Here is a 14,471-nt window from a genome sequence, read left to right on the forward strand (position 1 = left end):
ACTGAGAGCTTGTTATGTATGTGCCAGGGTGTTTGGGGCATTTGTGCGTTATTTTTGTGGACTGTAGTGTCTTTCATTCTGGGGGAAAAAAAGTCCTGTAAAGCAGCCCTTCTCTATATTTTACAGGAAATCAGAATTCCTAGGGGCTCAATGGCTTGTCTGAGGTTGCATAGCTAAGTGACAGAACCAGAATTTTCATTTGAACTTTTAAGTCTAGCTTTCTTTGGTTTCAGTGAAACTTCTAAACAAATGCCAGTGCCCAGGCCTCCATGGAGGGGATTCAAGGGTAAAGGAGTCTTTCTGGCTCAGTTTCCAAGTTCACCTTTCAGCCTCCCATCCATGTGCAGGAACCAAGTAGCAGCACCAAAGCTTGGAATTTTACAAAAGTGATTTGGGGCCAGGCGCCGTGGCTCATGTCTGTAATCCTAGCACTTTGGGAGGCAGGTGGATCACTTGAGGTCAGGAGTTCGAGAACAGCCTGACAAACATGGTGAAACTACATCTCTACTAAAAATACAAAAATTAGTTGGGCAAGGTGGTGTGCGCCTGTAGTCCCAACTACTTGGGAGGCTGAGGCAGGAGAATCACTTGAACCCAGGAGGCAGAGGCTGCAGTGAGCTGAGATTGTGCCACTGCACTCCAGCCTGGGTGACAGAGTGAGACTCTGTCTCAAAAATAAAAAAATAAAAAGTGATTTGGTTGGCCTTGTCAAGAGTTTAGATAAACTGTTAGACAAGTTTGTGAACTGAAGCCAGCCAGGAGTAAAGGGCCTGCTTGACTTACCCACCCACTGTTAGGCAGAGAAGGGGCAGACAGAGAGCAGAGATGGCTGGATCTGCCCCCATGTGAAGCCTGGATGTGGGGACTACAGCCACCACACCTGAGGAAGTGACCTGAGAGTGGGAGCATGTGGGACACACCCCCACTGCAAGGCCGGGTCTCATGTGGCCCAGTGGATGGCAGTCTCCCTAGTTTCACCAAGCTTGTAAGCCGCTCCCATGGGAAGGTGTAAGGGAGGGGTGGGATTCCACCCATGTTGCCAGCCTGGGGGCCAGTGCAGTGTGGTTTTCCGAAGGACAGTCTGCAAATCAGGGCTCTGTGCAATCCTGCGGCCCTCTTGAGAGAGGTGTCCCTAACAGATCCTTCAGCTGATTCTTGGTGTCCACAGAATCGGCAGGGGCACCAGAAGCTTAGGATGAAGGTATCCCTTACTCGCTCCTGCCAGAAAAACTCTGGCTGGAGCTCACCAGGCACTAAGAGATGGGAATCTACCTGCTGTGGTACCCAATCCTAGCAGGCCCCAGTAAGAATTACTGAGCAGAAGAGTAGATGGGGACAAGTGACTTCCCAATGTCAGTGGCACAGAGTGACTAATTCATTAGCAGCTTGAGCAGAAGAACCCCATCTAGAGCCAAGGGAAGGCATTCAGTGCAGTGGAGCAAGTGAGGGCCATGAGGCAGCCAGACTTGGGGATGAGGCCTGGCTCTGCCTCTAGTAGACTTGATTTGCTTCTCTGCTTGTCTCCTCATCTCTGAAATGGTCACTGTCAGGAGCTATCTTAAGGGTTCACCAAGATAGTGCTTGCAGCCTGGGCAACATGGTGAAACTCCATGTCTACAAAAGTTAGCTGGGCGTGGTGGTGCATGCCTGTGTTCCAGCTACTCGGGAGGCTGACGTGGGAGCACTGCTTGAGCCCACAAGGTTGAAGCTGCAGTGAGCCGAGATCACACCACTGCACTCCAGCCTGGGTGGGACAGAGTGAGACCCTGTCTCAAAAAAGAAAAAGTGCCTGCAAAACACTGAACATGGAACTGGAATCAGTGCTTAACAGGAGGGTTAGCTGTTACTGATTACATGGAAGCCCATGTCCAAGGGGCTACCTGGAGCTCCAAGCGGGAGTCAAGTGGCTAAAAGAGAAGATGTATGTGGAATAAAGGAGGGACCTAGGACGGGGGCTGAACTTTCAGAGAGGGGTCCTCTGACTGGTTTCATAAAACTGGGCCTGAGCCTAGAGAGGGGGATGCAGAAGAAACAACAGGGTGAGAAGCAGCCCCATTTGGGGTCCTGAAGCCAGAGAGGCTTTCACAGACCTCCAGTGGCCGACCCAAACACCCGGGAGACCCAAGGAGGAGCAGATGGGTGACTGGGACTGCTGTCCAGTTGTGGGGTAGGGATATGTGGTATTGGCTGCACCTGAGTGCAACCAACCAGAAACTGGTGTGGGCCTGCACATTCATTCTATTCCTCCACAAATATTTATTGAGTTTGTACAATGTGCCAGGTTCTGTGCCAGTTTAACAGGTTATCACTGTTAACTGGCAGCGATTTAACAGCTTATCATCTGGAATGCATGTCCCCATGCACAGGTGACTACACCAACTTAGCAGACTTGCAGGGTGGATTTTCATCTTCCATTTCCTTTCTCAGATCAGTGAGCCCGTCAGGTCCCTGCTGAGGAAGGAGCTGACGCAGGGATGTCTGAAACTTGTTTATTACCCTGAGTATATCACAAATAGAACACAGTCACAGTATTAAAAAAGACAGCAGGAATTAATTAGGTGCAGGCTACGACACGAAGTATGCACCAAGGACACGTTCCTTTCATCAGAGTCTGCATATAGTTACTTGGAAAAAGCCAGTTATGATTGTAAAAATTTTATTCTCAATAACAATAATAATTCCACTAAAATTATACAAAGTACATTCAATACTTAAGAATGGCAAAGGTAGGGAGAGGAGGAGAGGAAGCCAGTTTGGCCTGGAAGCATCAACAGTTGACTCCAACAAAGGAAGCCCAGCTGGGCTGAAGGAAGTTGGGGGTGGAGGTCCGGTTGTAAAAAATAAAAATGTGGATCGGTAAAAAAAGGCCACCCACAAGGAAGCAGGGTGAGCGTGCATGTTCCTGGGGGAGGGCGGGAGGCTCAGCCGACATGCTGCTGCTGGGCACTGGAGCTCAGGCGGGCTCCGAGTTGGTGGGGGGCAGGTTTTTATGCTTGAAATACTGCACAACTTGTTGGGGCAGCTCCGCCAGCACAGCTTTGGCCAAGGTCTCTTTTGCTGCCTGCAGGGTGAACGAGGGTAGGGTGGGGAAGAGAGAGAATGAGGATTAATGACCGGAAGTTGTGAGCGGCACTATGCCCAGAGGGCTGCTACAGCAGGTGTCCATTGAGGACAAAGTTAGGGCTGCGGGCCAGGGCTGTCTGCAAGTGGCGTCCCTCATCTCAGCCCAGGCCTGAAATTCCCCCTGATCACATTACCTTCCTTTAGTTAGGTGTAAGTGTTACCTGGAGCACTTGAGATGCTTGGGAGTAATGGGTTAGGATGACTCCATCTGTGGGAAGCACCTATGCATCTAGCAAACATCTCCTGAGCGCCTTCTTGGCGGGAACAAATGGGCCTGACAGTCTGGTTCACTAGTGAACGGCCAGCCACAGGCCAGGCACATGGAGGTACTCGGTCACCGACCTGTGCATGAAGGGGTGACTGATGCCCAGCGTTTGTCCTCAGGAAGCAAATGCTCCAGAGGAAGGAGTAGAACCATCGCAGGCAACCCCAGAGGATGCTGGGCAGAGAGGTGAGGGCCACTGGGTGCAAACCACCGTGGGCGGTTCTTGCTGAGGCTGGGTTAAGTCCCCGGCCAGCAGTACAGGGGAGAGACTGCTCCCCTATGGCACTCCTCAGGGGCCCTGCTGCTAGGGCAGTGATCAGGAAGCCAACCCCGGCCTCCTTGTGGGCAGACCTGGGATCACCTGCAAATAAAGCCAGAGCCACTTCCAGGAACAAGGCAGAGGACCTCGTCTCCCAGGCAGAGGCCTTTAGGGAGAGGAGGTCAACCTAAGATGACGGGGAGGCCTTGTTTTCCATCTGCAAAATGAGGGGGCTGGCTGGGGTGTGATGATCAGGAAAACCCCTCTCTCCTCCTGCACTTTACACCACGTGGATAGCCCCAGCCTCTCATCAGACCCCACTAGAGGGCAGGTCCTCCAGGAAGCCCCACCCCAGAGCCTCAGGCTAGATGTCCACAGCTCCATGTTCCATCAGTTTATGGAAGAAAGTGCACACACTATCACAACGGCCACCACCGGGGCAAGGCCTGGCATGGCACCTGGCCATAGCAGGCCTTCAGAAGAGCATAGTCAATGGAGTGGAGAAGTCTAGGATTGGGCCAGACAACCCCAAGACTCTCAAGCTTGATTATGAGTTATGGTGGCTGGGGTCCTGTAACCGCCGCCTCCCAGCCCAGGCCCACACTCACGTTGCGGAACTCTCGAAAGGGAACGAACTGTACAATATCGCGGGCTGCCTCCTCCCCCGTGTGGGAGCGCAGCATGCGGCTGTCCCCATCCAGGAATTCCATGGCAGCAAAGTCGGCATTGCCCACGCCCACGATGATGATGGACATGGGCAGCTTGGAAGCCTGCACCACAGCATGCCGCGTCTCCTCCATGTCACTGATGACCCCGTCCGTGATGATGAGGAGGATGAAGTACTGCTGCGGGGAGGGGGTCAACGGGACACTCAGCAAGGCCAAGGCCCTGGCGCCCCTTCTCCTTCCCTCCTTCACCCCAAACCCTCTGAGTCCTGGAGGGAGGCAGTGCGTCTTACCCAGCTGCAGCCAAGTCCCAGACAACTCCCTATGCATCCTGCTCTCGGCACCCAACCCCTGCAGACCTCTCATGCACTAAACTCTGACCGGCTCACAGCAGGAAGTACAAACCGCTCTCCCGTCCTGTGCTGTGTGTTATCTTAGACTCCCCCTTGTGGCCTCTGAGAGCCCTGGACTCTGGGCCTGGCCTTGCAGGTTGCTACACTGTAGGACTCTAGGCAACTGACTTGACTTGTAGTGCTTCAGTTTCTTCATCTGCAAAGTGGGATTTGTTGCAGATAATGTGCCTGACATGTGGCAGTGGCCCAGTCAGCTGCATTCCCGACAGGCCCACGGCTGGTGCAGGAGGACACATCTGGCTGACGGGCTGCTCTGGGATCGGTCTCCTCCTCTCTGCTGCACCTGGGCATGGGCGCCTGTGACCCCCTCCATTCCCTACTCAACATGGCCATCTGAGACACCTTGCAGGAGCTAAAGCAGGTCGTCTGGGCCAGGGCTTCCAGGAGTGTGGGACTCTGCTGGCAAATAAGTGGATTTGGGTCACATCCCAAACACAGCACTGAGCACCATCAAGTCACCCCGGGAAGAGGACTGGTTTGCAGTGGCCTTTCAATTCTCTGAACTGCGCCCGGGAGCAAGTCTTGGTTTGGTACTACTGTGTCTTTCACGTCTCTCTAACATTTGCTGAGCTTCCTTATCAACAGAAAGGGAAGGCAGGAAGCCCAGAGCTTGAGGAGACAATAGTCTCCAGCTAGACTTTAATACCATTGTACAGCTTGTTGTGTTTATTTTTGTTACTCTCTATTTATGGCAAGTGATACTGCTTTTTTCACATACACTGGGATATAGAGTTTCTTTATAAATTAAAACTAACAAATACTGAATAATTAGTGTGGGAGATATATAAAATACAAACTGTGAAGTGGGGCCGGGGAGTGCCTGAGTGAAGTGCAGGGAGGCTCACTGGACCATCTGAGGGTGAGGGCCTAGGATTCCAAATCGGCCAAGAACCCTTTTTTTTTAAGACTGAGTCTCACTCTGTCGCCCAGGCTCGAGTGCAGTGGCACGACCTGGGCTCACTGCAACCTCCAACTCCTGGGTTCAAGCGATTCTCCTGCCTCAGCCTCCCAAGTAGCTGGGATTACAGGCACCCGCCACCATGCCGGGCTAATTTTTGTATTTTTAGTAGAGATGGGGTTTCACCACGATGGCCAGGCTGGTCTCAAACTCCTGACCTCAGGTGATCCACCTGCCTCAGCCTCCCAAAGTGCTGGGATTACAGACGTGAGCCACTGCACCCAGCCAAGAACTCATTTTCAGCTCAGCTATGTCCTTAGTACCCGCTGACCCTTTAGGGGAAGCTCAGTTTCCCCCACCCCTAACATCAACAGATCAGCTCTTGTGGTCTTCGTATTCTGTTTGGGGCTTTCATCTTCCAGAAGAGCAAACTGGGGCCTGGACTAGTCAAGGTCATGGAGCTAAGGAGGGTGGAACTAAGCTGGACCCCAGGTCAGCCCTTGGCCACCTTCATATCCAGCAAAGCCGCTTGTTCCCTGGGGAGGTTGTAGAGGCTACAAGCTCAGCCCTCCAAGGTGTCTTGTTCCCCTGTCTGCCCCCCAAGTACAACTGTGGAGGGAAGGAGCAGGGTGAGCTGTGTGGAGACACGGACCCCACCAGCCTCACCCCCAGCTCCAGGCAGCAGTGGTCTAGCTCCAGCACTGTGCCTTTAAGAGACCAATCCCTTGGCTGGGGATACCTGTTGCCATGGAAATGGCGGCCTGAATCCCACAGTGGAGGGCTGCTGTTGCCAGCCCCCCATCCCTGGCTGTGAGGGGCTTCAGAAGCCCATCCAGACCCTACGCCTGACAGTCCACCATCGTTCCTGGGCCCCTTCCCTTAGGCGGCCCTCCAACCCCACCTCAATACTATCAGAAACAGTCCAGGGCAATATTTCTGGGACACCTAAGCAGACAGGTGGAAAGACACTAAGAGGCCAGACAATGAGGAAAGAAAAGAATGCTTGGCCTTGGTCTAACAGGCCCCACCTTTCAGTGGGTGGGATCTGTCTCCAAGCCCGTTCCAGCTCAGGCAGGCAGTACCCACTCCCTCCACACGTGGCCCTCCTGGCTCCCTCATTTCTATCAGCCCCATGCCTAGGAGACGTGTGGGACTCAGGCCTGGGCCTCCCTCTTAGCTGGCAGCTCCCACTCCCTGGGGAGCCTGGGGGCAGACAGTTCCTGCAGGACTGTGGGCACCAGTGGCCAGAGGAGGTGATACCACACAGTGACAGCACTACCCAGACCCTGCCTGTCACCCTCACACTGACTCCCATTCTAGAGGAGTTGAGCTCAGAGAGGTGATGTAACTTGTTGAGGCCTCACAGCCGGGAAATGGCACAGTCCAGATTGAACCCAGCCTGGCTGACGCCAAAGCTGGGGCTCTTTACATGATGTCCTCCTCCACCGCCCACTGGCACCAGTGGCCTGTCATTGTCTCCAGCAGAGGGGCCCGGCAGGGAAACGCTTTCTTCCCACGGAGCATGCCAGTGTCTGAGGGCCTGAATATCCAGGATAGCAGGCCAGGGTGGGGCCCAGAGCCCTGGTACTGGACTTTAACCCGCACCCCTGTGTGCCAATCAACCAGCCACCATGCCCACACCCAGGGGCCTGGCCTCAGCGAGTGCCCAGCCATGCCTGAGGTCAGCAGCCCAGACCTCGGCAGTGAAAGTGCAGCTGACAAGTCCCCGGCTTCCCACCCAGCCTGGACAAAGCCAGAGTTGTTCAGGAGCCTCAAACATCTATTACACAGCCCTACCCCCAGGACAGATCAAAGGGGAAGGGGTTATGGATGGAGAGAACGGAGAGTGGAATCGGGTGTGAGGGGTTGGAAGAGGCTCTGCAGGCTCTGCTGTCCCTGCAGATGGTCCTGGTTCACCCTGTCCCCAGCATTGCCACCTCTGGAAACAGCCCATCACTGTCAGACTGAATCCAAAAACCCAACTCCCAAAAAGGATGAAGCAACTCTTGCCTTTACCCCGAGGTTTTTCAGGTTTCTAGGGCTGTAAACAACTGCTTCCCCTAATGCATTTAACGTGTGATTTGATTTATAAGAAATTGACTTGACCACAACAGTTCCAGGCAGAGTCTAGGGAAGTTGCACTTACTCCCTAGCTCATTTCAGGGAAGTTGGCTGCTGAGGACCCTGCCAGGGGAGTAGGTGGAATTCCCAGGGAGCTGGCAGCTTCCCAGCTCCCCCTCCACTGGGACACCAGACGCCTGGGCGACCAACCAGGAATGGGCCGTGAATAGCAAGGCCCAGGTCTCAGGGGCCAAGGCAGAGGGAAAGATGAAGGCCTGAGATAGGAGTCCCCCCAAGGCCCACTCAAACCTGCATAAGACCTTCCAGTGGCTCCCCACCACCCTCCAGAGAAAACCCAGATTCCTCAATGGCTTTCGAGGCCCCGCAGGAGCTGGCCTACCTTTCAGCCTCACCTCACCCCACCTCCTCCTCTTTCAACACATTCCTTCATTCCGGTACACCCACACACCAAACCTCCAGGCCTCTGCACGTGCCGTTCCCTCCGCCTGAGACACTCCACGCGCACACATCCTTTATGAGGCTAACTCAAGCATCCTCCAAGTTTCAGCTCACATGTCACTTTCCCAAGAAGCCTTTCCTAAGCCCTCCATCTGTGCTTAGTCCCCCTGTCTCCTGCTCCTGGCCTAGGGCTCCTCACTAGACTGCAGGCACTGGGAGGGCAGAGGCCCTGTCTCACTCATCATGGTCTCCCCAGTGCTATGCAGAAGTTGCTCGGTAAAGATGTGTTGAGTGAATGAATGGGAGAGTGCATCCCTGCCTAGAGAGAGGCTTCCACCACCTGCTCTCAATTTCCTGTACGTGGGTGTGCATCGGTGCACATATGTCTGGGGATGGGGAGGGTGAAGCCACACCAAATATTCTTCCCCAAACTAAAAAACGGCTGACAAAAGCATCAGGGGATAATTCATAAATGACTTCCTTTTGCTTTGGGATTAATTGTGCTTGGCATCACCGAATGCTAGCCCAAGAGCTGTCCCCAAAAGATTCGGCCAGCAGGGAAGCACTTTATGTGTGCCAGGCACTACGCTGAGCAATTTCTATGCCTAGCTAGTTCTAGAAGGCAGGAACTGTTTCCATTATCCTCGTCGCACAGACGAAACAAGTTCACAGAGTTTAAGCTACCAGCTCTGGGTCCCACAAAGTCAGGAAGTGGGGGAGCTGGGATTTGAACCTCCCAGAGCTTGAGGCTGAACCACCAGGCAGCCCCACCTCCCCTCCACTGGTGCACCCTGAGGCCAAGGAGATAAGGTAAGGCAGGAGGTAGAGAATGGCCTTATCTGTTCTTGGACATCAGAGTGGGAGGGCCTGATACAGGCCCCTTAGGCCCACTCCTGCAGGTTAGACATGTTCAGACATGCCCTGAGATCACACAGCCTGGGTGGGTGACAGAGCTTTTCCAGCAGAAGGGAGCCAGGAGGTGGCTGCCTCCCCCAGGCCGGGAGGACCAAGTCGCAGTAAAAGTGGCTGGGATGTCCAGAGGACTAGCACCAGGTGGTTGGGCCTCAAGTCCTTCTGCTTCTTCCCTCTGGGGAGCTCTCCGCAGCTGCTCCTCAGAACACACGAACACCCTTCCTGGCCTTTCCTGGGGCCCAAACCTCCTCAGATCTGGGTCCAGCAGACACAGACCCACCTCTCCCCAGGACCCTATTTCCTACCCAGTCCTGCACCGGCTCTGCAGGTGCAGCGGTGAAAGGGCCTTGGCGCTAACACTGGGCTGCAGGCCCACTCCCCACCCCACATTTTTCCCCTTAAACAAACATGCAGGACTTTCTTTTTCTATCCCTTTGAAAGCCTGCTCAGGTGGACAAGACTGGGTGGGACAATGGCCTGGCACCCGAACAGGAGGGAGTGCAAGCTGAAGCCTGCCTCTTGCTGTGCCCTCTCTAGCCAGTTCTAGCCCAGCAACCCCAGGAATTAAAAAAAAAAAAAAAAAAAAATCCCGGCCGGGTGCCGTGGCTCACGCCTGTAATCCCAGCACTTTGGGAGGCTGAGGTGGGCGGATCAGTTGAGGTCAGGAGTTCAAGACCAGCTTGGCCAACATAGTGAAACTCTGTCTCTACTAAAAATACAAAAATTAGCCCAGCATGGTGGCAGGTGCTTGTAATCCCAGCTACTCAGGAGGTTGAGTCAGGAGAATCACTTGAACCCAGGAGGTGAAGATTGCAGTGAGCTGAGACTGTGTCACTGCACTGCAGCCTGGGCAACAGAATGAGACTTTGTCTCAAAAAAAAAAAAAAAAAAAAATCCCTCCCAGCCCTTTCCCAGTTACTGCCCATTAAGCCTGCATCCAGGTCCTCACAGCACACTAGGGGTTTATTACGCCCATTTCATAAGAGGAAATGGGTCTGGGTGCAGTGGCTTACACCTGTAATCCCAGCACTTTGGGAGGCTGAGGCGGGAGGATCATCTGAGGACAGGAGTTTGAGACAGGGCTGGCCAACATGGTGGAACCCTATCTCTACTAAAAATACCGAATTAGCCGGGTGTGTTGGTGGGCACCTGTAATCCCAGCTACTCGGGAGGCTGAGGCAGGAGAATCGCTTGAACCCAGGAGGCGGAGGTTGCAGTGAGCTGAGATTGCACGATTGCACTCCAGCCTGGGCAACAAGAGTGAAACTCTGTCTCAAACAACAAAAAGAGGAAATGGGTTCAGAGCAGGAAACATTCCATTCCGTAAGAAGAAACATGCCCCAGGCTCAGGGTTGCCAGGGTCAGGGCCGGGACATTCCTTCTGGCACTCTGAGCTCCTTCCGGCTGGGCGCTGCCTCTGCGTCCTGCGCTTGCTGTTCCCTCTACCTGGGCCGCTTTTCCCTGAGCTCTTTGTTGGCCTGTCCTTCTTTGCTGGCCTGTCACTGTGTGACTTGTCCATCTCACACAGTGAGGAAGGGATAGCGGCAGGATTCAAACCCTGGCACCTGCCACTCCAGGGTACCCATTTTTCCCACAGACCCTCTGCTGCCTCCTGAACCATCACAACAGGCTCTGACCCTCCCCGCTCCTATGGAAACTGCCTTTGCAAAATTATAACTGAGGAAATTATGACAGTGAAAGAAATCAGACCTAACTGACTTCATCTTGCTTCTAACCCTTCAACTGTCCTTGTTTATTCCTGGGTGTAGGCCAAACTAACTTTGGGAATGGATTCAGTTCATGGTTTGACTCTGAAACCAACCAGTAACAGCCCGTTCCCAAAAAGACCCTCTTCTTGCCTGGGGTCCAGTATGTCTTTGCAGGACTAACAAATCAGCTACAGATTAGAAATTACAGTTTAGGGGTCATGCAGCCTCTGGCTCCAAGAGTCTGAACCTCCCCAAATTGGGGATAATGTCACTATTGTGAAACCTAAGATCAGTGCTTGAGAGATTTTGCAGCCCCTGCACTCCATGGATCGGCGGACACCACCCAGACCGGTAATGTGGCTCAGTCAGTTCTGCCATCGCACCCAGGAACACAGACAGCAAGAAAACCTCACTTCGACCCCCTATGATTCCATCTCCAGCCTGACCAATCAGCACTCCCCACTTCCCAAGCTTCTACCCACCAAATTGTCTTTAAAAACTCTGATCCCCAAATGCCCGGGGAGACTGATTTAAGTAATAATAAAAGTCCGGTCTCCTGCACAACTGGCTCTGTGTGAATTACTCTTTCTCCATTGCAATTCCCCTTGATAAATCAGTTCTGTCTAGGCAGCGGGCAAGGTGAACCCACTGGGCGGTTGCACTGTCTTTCCCACCATCTCCCGGAAGCCAACTACCACCTCCCTGATGACCAGGTGCCTCCCTCCCCTAGATGGTTCCCTTAGGCATGGGACCAGGTCCCTTTCCCTGGGGGACGAGGCTCTGACTGAACTTGTACAGCTCACATCCCTCCGCTAGCGCTGACTTCATCCATTCACAGAGCACGATGAGCCTGCACAGCCCAGGCGCTGGACCAGGCGTGGAAAGAAGGATGTGAACTAGACGTTGCCGACCATCATCAGGGTCAGCCAGGAACAGGCAGAGAAGGCAAGAGATCTGCTTCAGATAGGTGGTCAGGGAAGGCTGCTTGGGGGAGGAGGCCCTGAGGGAGGGCCCTGCAGAGTCCAGGACGGACCTGCGGGGGAACAGCTGGGATTGCTTAAGGAACACAGAGGGGGTTGGGTGGCAGAATCATCCTAAGAGAAGGAAGGGGCTGTGCAGTCAGTGAGGGGGTCAGTAAGGAAGGCAGAGGCTGGCCTCGGGGGATCCAATCTGATGGCAGAGGGTTTTTGGCAGGGCAGCGGCTGGATCTGACCCTCCAGTGGGGGAAACAAATGGTAGCGTGTGGAGTGGTGGTGTGAGGAGTGGTGAGGGCGGCTGCAGGGTCCAGTGAGACCTGTGGCCATGGGGAAGTGGGTGAATTTGGGATATTTTAGAGTCTAGTGAAATGAACACTCTAGAAGCAACTTCAGCAACCCTCTTCCTTCAATGGAGGTGGAAGATGAGAAAGGGTGGGGCTGGCCAAGGTCTCCCAGGAGGTGGTGGCCAGAAAGGAAATGGAGTCAAGTCTCCTCAACCCAGACCAGCATCCACAGCTCCAGGCTGGGTGCCTGATTCCCCATCATGGCGCTGGAGCCTGAGGAGCAGGGCTGGGTCAGGGGCTCAGAAGTCCTATGCAAAGGGCATGTAGGTCAGTCAGGTCCCCAAGGTCAGGAGAAGGTAGAAGGGACATCAGAGAACTGCCCTTAAGGCAGGGGGAGAAGACCCCTCAACTCATACTGCAGAGGGAGGCAAGGGCAGGTCATGGTGGAAATTGGGAGGTGGGCAAGGTGATCCTTGGTGACCCCATCACTGGCATCAGGCTCTGCCAGTAGGGCCTGCCTGGGAGCCAGCCTGCAGCTGGGACCGGGAGAAGGGAAGGGAGACCAGGGTAGCAGATGCCTGGGATGGCTGCTCACCATATATTCCAGATGCCACGCAGCTGCCTTGGCAGCCTCAGGCTGGGGCAGTGAGGCTCTAGGCTTGTTGCTGAGTGTAGGGCCAGGGCCAGACAGTTCAGCAGCCCTCAGTGTGAGGCAGGGGCAGCTCTGATTAGAACTAGGTGGCTCAGAAGGGTCAGCCTTAGGGCCTCAGGGATCACCGCCTCCAGTTTTCCATCTTGTTTCTCTTATGGGAATAACCAGTACCTCGCCCTGGGGAGACATCTCCCATTGATTACAGCCCTGCTTCCCGCTCAGCACGAATGGATTTACTTTCTCCAGTCTGTGCTCCAGGAAGCCAGGAGCTTGACTCAACTCTCTTACAATACGTGAAGGTAAATTGAGGCCCAGAGGTGTCCACTAGGATTTAGAGCAAAGAGAAGGCAGAATATCCTACTCCCCAGCCCAGAGGATGTGCGTGGTTCCTGGCATGCCTGGCTTGCAGCTGACTACTCACCGTGGCCGTCTGCTGCTGTGTGGCCTGGGCCGCAAACCGAGCCACGTGGTTGACGATGGGGGAGAAATTGGTAGGACCGTAGAAGCGGATGTGGGGCAGGCAAGCTGAGTACGCCTGGGCGATACCATCCACACCTGCCTCGGGAGAAGAGTCTGGATCAGCCAGGTGTCCCTGACCCCACACCCGCTCTCATCCCACTGCTGATGAAGCATCTATTTCATGCTTACCCAAAATGTCCCTGCCATGGCTAGCATAGGCCCCGTGAGACTGGAAGCTCCCAGAGGGAAGGGCCAGCATGGTAAAAAGTCAAGAGCCCTGAATGTGAAGTCAGACAGGCCTTAAGAGTTTGAATCCCGCCTTTTTTTTTTTGAGACAGAGTCTTGCTCTGTCGCCCAGGTTAGAGTGCAGTGACAGGATGTCGGCTCACTGCAACCTCCACCTCCCAGGTTCAAGAATTCTCCTGCCTCAGCCTCCCGAGTAGCTGGGATTACAGGCATGTGCCACCACACCCGGCTAATTTTTGTATTTTTAGTAAAGACGGGGTTTCGCTATGTTGCCCAGGCTGGTCTCAAACTCCTGACCTCAGGTGATCTGCCCACCTTGGCCTCCCAAAGTGCTGGGATTACAGGTGTGAGCCACCGTGTCCGGCCTGAATCCTGCCTTTCTTAGCTGTGGGACCTGGGGCAAGTGGTTTAATCTTTCTGAGGCTACGTCTTTGTCAATGGGACTGACAATCTACACTCTGGCAGTTGGCAGGAGGGGGGTCTCTCAGGCCTTTCCAGAGAAGGGGCTTGGCGAAGCTTGCAGTGATGCTTTGAGACAATGGGAAGCCATCTGGAGGTCTGTTCTGGACGTCCATTCTGGACATGCTATGGCTTCGGTTCAGGGTTGGGGGATCGAGGCATTTGCACAGTGTCTGTACAGATTAGGCGCTCTGTAAATAGCTGCTGTTGTGAGCACACTGCCATGTAGCCCTACCCAGACGGCCTCTGGCCAGGGATGAAGTTGACCAACCAAATGTCACTGGAGTTCTATCCCAAATCAGACACCCTGGCCCAGCTTTGGAGATCCCCAGGGAAGGTAGATGCTATGTTGAAGCCAAATCCTAGGCCAAAAGGTCTCATGATGGTAGAAACAGCCCTCTTCCATACCCACATGCATCCCCTCTCCTTGACTCAGACTTTTCTTCCTCCTTCCTCTATCCCTCCCTTCCGCCTTCTTCCCTTCCTTCCTTCCTCTCTCTACCTTTCTTTCTTTCCTTTTCTTTTCTCCTTCCTTCCTTCCTCTTTCTTTCTCTTTCTCTTTTTTCTCTCTCTTTTTTTTCTCTGTCTCTCTTTCCTTTCCTTTTCTTTGTCTCTCTCTTTCCTTTCTTT

The 14,471-nt window shown here is 53.9% G+C and overlaps 1 protein-coding gene across 2 annotated transcripts in view; it reads right to left on the minus strand.

The window, feature by feature from the left end:
• Positions 1 to 2,639: 2,639 nt before the first annotated feature.
• The window catches only part of CPNE2 (copine II), a 66,290-nt gene continuing 54,458 nt past the window's right edge, over positions 2,640 to 14,471 (minus strand). For both annotated transcript variants that reach the window (XM_011971858.1, XM_011971860.1), the window contains 3 exons: positions 13,099 to 13,232; positions 4,256 to 4,492; positions 2,640 to 3,061 (listed from right to left, as the gene is read on the minus strand). In XM_011971858.1, coding sequence (XP_011827248.1) covers positions 2,954 to 3,061; positions 4,256 to 4,492; positions 13,099 to 13,232 — 479 coding nt within the window. In that variant the 3' untranslated portion in view covers positions 2,640 to 2,953. The remainder of the gene's footprint in view (positions 3,062 to 4,255; positions 4,493 to 13,098; positions 13,233 to 14,471) is intronic.

The sequence above is a fragment of the Mandrillus leucophaeus genome, unplaced genomic scaffold (genome assembly GCF_000951045.1).
Source record: "Mandrillus leucophaeus isolate KB7577 unplaced genomic scaffold, Mleu.le_1.0 Scaffold125, whole genome shotgun sequence".
NCBI classification, from domain to species: Eukaryota; Metazoa; Chordata; class Mammalia; order Primates; family Cercopithecidae; genus Mandrillus; species Mandrillus leucophaeus.